At 31.8% G+C, this 6,184-nt stretch overlaps 1 protein-coding gene across 1 annotated transcript in view; it reads right to left on the bottom strand.

Annotated features, from left to right (window-relative positions):
- Nucleotides 1–1,665: 1,665 nt before the first annotated feature.
- Nucleotides 1,666–6,184, bottom strand: part of LOC106475999 (limulus clotting factor C-like) — a gene marked incomplete at both ends in the record, with an annotated part of 20,299 nt that continues 15,780 nt past the window's right edge. Inside the window, 2 exons of the mRNA XM_013936674.1 lie at nucleotides 1,666–1,914; nucleotides 4,388–4,555. Coding sequence (XP_013792128.1) covers nucleotides 1,666–1,914; nucleotides 4,388–4,555 — 417 coding nt within the window. The remainder of the gene's footprint in view (nucleotides 1,915–4,387; nucleotides 4,556–6,184) is intronic.

The raw sequence follows: 6,184 nt of genomic DNA, 5'->3' as shown, positions 1-6,184 counted from the left end.
GTATTAGTTAGGAAGGAAGAAGGTAACTTAGAAACATTAGTTTATATAAAAACCTTTTGCTGTTGTTATGTCGCCACACAAAGAATCATGTCATATAAAAAGCCCAAAAATATCAACATTTTATACATATGTTTATAGAGCTATAAAAATATGTTCAAGACAGGAAGATTTAAATAACGAATTGTTATTAATCAAGTATATAGCTAATGATAGAGGATTTGATCCAAATATAGTAAACAAAGCATTTGAGAAGTTTAACAAAAATGCAAATTCAGTTTAAAATACCACATTAAAATTGCTTATGAAAAAAACAAAAAAAGAAACTCTAAGTTTACCTTATGTTCCAGGTTTAACAAGTCAATTATATAAAGTATTCAAAAAATATCAGAATTTGTACCCTATCTTCAAACCAATAAATAAGATAAAAGATATGATATGGAATGCTAAAGACAGAATAGAATTAACAGATAAGACAGGTATATACAAGATAGAATGTGAATGTGGTAGTGTTTATATTGGTCAAACTAAAAGAAATTTAAAATCTAGATTGGAAGAACACAAAAGTTACATAAGAAATAATAAAATAGAAATGTCAGCTATAGCTGAACATGTAAAAACTACCCAACATACAATATTATTGGATAAAACTTTAGTTTTAGCTCAGCCTCAAAGTTTTATATCATTAAATATTAGACTAACATTAGAAATAATGAAATATAAAAAACAAGAACAAGTATTAAATAGAGATGAAGGACCAGCAAGTCAATACATTGTTATATGGCGAGATATATATTATATATATATATATTTTTTTTCAATTACACCAATGAAATATGTAAGTAACAATTCAGTAATGCGACAAGGAGAAAGTGTAAATTGGTCTTGTAAGTTACTCCTGAGGATGACGTAGATCACGTCGAAACATGTACGTGTAGAGTGATATTTCTATTTTAAAGTGGAAGCCATACGACTTGAATAAAGTTTTATTGTGTAAATATAAAACGTTGTTCTTAATTATTTATTATAATTTAAAAAGAATTTAAACACAAGTGCCGGTAGTGCACATTTAACGTCTAATTACGTAAATTTTAGAGATCATGGATATTAATGGTATACCAAGCGTGAATAATGTGACAACATCTTTACATTGTTCAAGAATAGGATACCACCAACAATACCTAATTACGTAACTTTTAGAGATCATGGATATTAATGGTATATCAAGCGTGAATAATGTGAGAACATCTTTACATTGTTCAAGAGTAGGATACCACTAACAATACCCAATTACGTAACTTTTAGAGATCATGGATATTAATGGTATATCAAGCGTCCATTAATATCCATGATCTCTAAAAGTTACGTAATTAGGTATTGTTGGTGGTATCCTACTCTTCAACAATGTAAAGATGTTCTCACATTATTCTATACCAAGCGTGAATAATGTTGTAAAGATGTTCTCTTGTTCAAGAGTAGGATACCACCAACAATACCTAATTACGTAACTTTTAGAGATCATGGATATTAATGGTATACCAAGCGTGAATAATGTGAGAACATCTTTACATTGTTCAAGAGTAGGATAAAACCAACAATACCTGTCATATACCAAGCATGAATACTTTGATAACCACAATACATTACCAAGTTTTTTTTCGGGAATACCTTTGTTCTTGTCTGACAAATCCATCATACACACAAAACTTGAGGGTTGAAAACAAGACTTGGTTTTCCACACTGGCTGTAGCTGATCTTGGATATCCAGATATACACAGTTAGTTTCATTACCAGGTTCTCCAGGAGCCCAGAATGTTAGGCTGTCATTCAAAGCAACACTACTGCGATCCATTAGCTCCCAAATAAAGTGATTCTCAGCATCTAATCTGTGTAGTCCTATCCACATCGTTGCTAACCCTAACCAAGAAAAGTTTCACAACTCAGTTTCTAACAATAAACGTACTATAGATAGCAATCGCAGTGTTTAGTCACAAAGTGAGTATAGACATATTATAGAATATTGTCGAGAACCTAAAATTTTATACAAAAGATCGGACAGCGTTTTTTCATTATACATACATACACACACACACACATATATAATAGTTTAACCCAATATATTATTTTTTTAATTGAGATATTCATTTTTACTCAACCAATCAAGTCTTCATAATTATGTAAATACTTTTTGTTAAGCACAAAGCTGCACAGTGGATTATCTGTGGTGTGTACACCGCGATTATAAATAGAAGGTTCTTAGCGCTATATGCCTTCATAGCTATTGCTGAGCACAAGGGGGCGTACTTGTATAAAAATGATATTACAAGAAAAACAAACTGTCGCTACACATTTCATGTTTTATAAAGATCTCCAACAGAGTCGTGGGTGTTTATTCAGTAAGTACGTCAATACATGAAGTTTAAAAAAAAGGACACCAGGAGGCAACATGCTGCTGTCTTTTGAGTGTGACAGTTTACAGTTAGACGTTGATAGTGTTTGTTTGTTATGAATTTCGCGCAAAGCTACACGAGGGCTATCTGCGCTAACCGTCCCTAATTTAGCATTGAAAGGCAGCTAGTCAACACCACCCACCGCCAAGGAATACTCTAATACATCTTCACATTACGTCTTCATGAAAGATTTTAAACTTCACAAGAAAAAATATTAGAACAACCATACAGGGAAAGAAATTAAGCTTTTACTGATACAAACCAGTATCTTAACTAGTGACTAACCAACTGATCTATCTGAACTAACTATTCAAACAGTTCAACAATAGTTATGTAATTCACAAACTTATAACAAACTTAGTGAATCTAAATTATAAATAAGTTTGTGGATTACATAACTATTGTTGAACATTATCAGTGTACTCATAACTTAGATTCACTTAGTTTGTTATAAGTTTGTGAATTACATAACTATTGTTGAACATTATCAGTGTACGCAATGGTTATGTAATCCACAAACTTATAACAAACTAAGTGAATCTAAGTTATGAGTATACTGATAATGTTCAACAATAGTTATGTAATCCACAAACTTACCTTATAACAAACTAAGTGAATCTAAGTTATGAGTACACTGATAATGTTCTGTATTAGTTGAGAATGTTATTTCAGGGGCTCAGCGGTAAGTCTTATAACGCTAAAAACCGGATTTTGATACTCGTGATGGGCAGCACAATTAGCCCATTGTGTATCTTAACAACAAACGATCAAATACTCTAGCCTTTCCGACTTTGTTAATTTCAATGATCTCATATATAAATAGATAAAAACCCTATAACTCGAGCGCTTTGAAAAGATGGAACTTTTTTCTTCAGTGACAAGCTGGGTTTCTATCGTTGTATATTAACACTTCTTGAACGTACGTGTTTTTCTGACCTTATCGATGACTTCATATAAGTGTTTCTTATATATACAGTATATATATTATATTGCGAACCGTGGTGTTCGTCTCCTGTTTGAAAAACCGAACCTCAACATTCACTTTTGAAATGACGGAAGAACAGGCTTGGATAATGTTGAAGCCAAACTTTATTTCACAAGCAGGATATTCTAAACTAAATTGTTAGGAATTAATCACATTATCATTTACATTTAAAAATGTGACGTAACTTAAAAAATTAAAATGTAGATTTACCGTATGTTATTGTTGATTGGCTCTTAGCATGATTGAAATGTTCAAAAATTACTTTTCGCGGTGGACGGTATAAATAGCTAAGAGCTTTGGCTCTGAGTGAAACAAAGAGTACAACACAATTAACCTTTTAAAGTCCATGAAACAATTTAAATTGACAGATTAACTTAAACTTTTCCCCTTCACTGGGGACGGGTACTTTTGCTTCTGTTGGAATAATATATAATGCTATTTTAAAAGCTAACACTTATACTTATGTGATAATATTTCCAGTGAGTGATTATTTGATAACTACACTCTGCTAATTGTGCAGTTTAGTTAGAGTTACCAGTCGTAGACAAGAAATATTTAAGAAGCTTTATTTTAGTATCTGATGAACATACATAAAGGGTTTCAAACATATTAAAAAAGGTAATATTTTTAAGAATATCCTAGAACCTCTTTGAAGGAACTTACATCTTTAAAAACAAGAGGTTTATCCAATGACTGAGGAAAATACAAGTTATTTGTTTCAGTAATATATTTAAGACTAATCACAGAACATTTAATTTTTATGAAACTATCAGATGGAGAAACCTCCTTGTAGTCGTAATCCTTGAAATATACTTTAAACAGCAATAAAGAAATAAGGCTTAGCTCTTTATAACATATTTAATACAATAAGGCAACAGTAGCAAGTCAACAGTTGACACAAAGATGCCTTAGTCTAAAATAAAGTCTAGTTAGTTTGCAGTAGTATTATTAGTACCTTTCCCTCGTAGAGTCTCAGTCAAGGAACTTGGAATTACATCTTTGTCTAACACAGCAAGACGAGCGGCCATATTGGTACATACACCTTGAGCTCTTTCCCAGGCTCTCTGTTTCGATGTAACGTACACACAGTTCTCCTCAATCTCGAACCATCCATCAGGACATCCTAGAAGAAGACAACAGACAGAGCCGAGTTTTAGCAAATAACAGTCAAAATACAAGGTTCACACTAGATGATTCTGGGAAGTGTGTTAAACTTAAAACTACAGTGTAATCACCGCACATGAAAACACATAGTTTTAGAACAAAATTCAGTACTTTGTACCTGGACGTTTTATGAGTCAGAATAGTGATAATTTAAAGTGTTACTTTTTCTTGAAGTTGAAAGTCGTTACCTAATAGCACATTTCAGGGAGATTACATACTAGAATAATTTGTTACTAAAGTTAGAGATGCTTACAAGTAAATAGGTTATCTAAAAACACATTTCAGGAACGATATGTCATTATAAATAAATATTACAAAGCTAAAGTTGTACTAACTTATACAACAGTTAGTTAAGCTACATTATGATTTATCTCTTGTTATCAAAAGTCAGTAAGGTATTATAGGTAACATGAGAAATGCCCCATGTTGAAAGAGTTATGGTAACTTCTGAATATTTAATACTTCAGGATGTGTACATCGGTGACACTAAAGAGAAACACCTAGTACTAAAGTTTATAAAGGCTACAAAGATTATTATAATTATCACATACGAAAGGTGGGTTTTCAGACCGTTACTTCCTTATTTACTCGTGGTGTCCTTGATGGGTTATCAAGTTCGCGTGGTCGCTCATGATAGAAAATATCTAAAGCCTATTCACCTTCATTGTCAAATGAGAAGGATTTGTCAACTAGCCCTAACTCTAGAGAAGCTTTTGAAGGTCTGGTTTCCTTTATTTTTTACTCATATATGTTATTTTTTTAACTTTTGAACTAGGTACGGTTATTTTTCTAAGGGTGATAATGTCATATTGCATGATTCAGTTCTCGGCGCTTTATATTTTACACTTTCTCGTGATTTATGATGTTTTTAGAATCAGCTAATCGTTGATATCTTTTAGCGTAAACACTTTCTTCTATTCTTCTTACTTATCGAGTTTACAGACTTTTTTTCCTGGTATATCTTCTCTTTAATTCATTGCCAGTTTTTACCATGCGTGCATTTATTATCCTATTTGAGATTTTCTTTTACAGAGCTAGTCTCGTTCTCCAAATTTTTTTATTCATGATAAAAATATTTTACGTTCCAGTCTTACTTTGCTGCTCCTCTCCTCCTACTATCTATAATCGCTCATACTTGTTATAAGGCATTAATATTAGGCCTACTGTCTATAATCGCTCATACTTGTTATAAGGCATTAATATTAGGCCTATTGTATTTTAATACTTCATTCTGCATCTAGTCCCTTAAGGTTGTTCAAGAAAATGAAGAGTGTATAATACCATATCAACCACACTATGTTCATCGTATCCATTGCCATCAAAGAATTTCGCTCAATACAGAGCCCAGCAGGCTGGCTGGATCATAACAAAAATATTAGTCAGAACCCTATTTATATAAGCCATTTATTACAACAACTATTGTTATAGTATAAAATGCATTTTCTAAATATACGAAACATAATTATGACTAATATCTTACGACAGGTATATTTAATTATAATTATGCTTCACTGGCTTAGGAAATAAGTGATATAATTTCTATTAATCATTTAAACCACTAAACTAGCATAGGTAACCATGGTTACCT

This window comes from Limulus polyphemus, unplaced genomic scaffold (assembly GCF_000517525.1).
Source record: "Limulus polyphemus unplaced genomic scaffold, Limulus_polyphemus-2.1.2 Scaffold9605, whole genome shotgun sequence".
NCBI classification, from domain to species: Eukaryota; Metazoa; Arthropoda; class Merostomata; order Xiphosura; family Limulidae; genus Limulus; species Limulus polyphemus.
The sequence above is the reverse complement of the archived record's forward strand: the minus strand, read 5'-3'. Positions and strand labels throughout refer to the sequence as shown.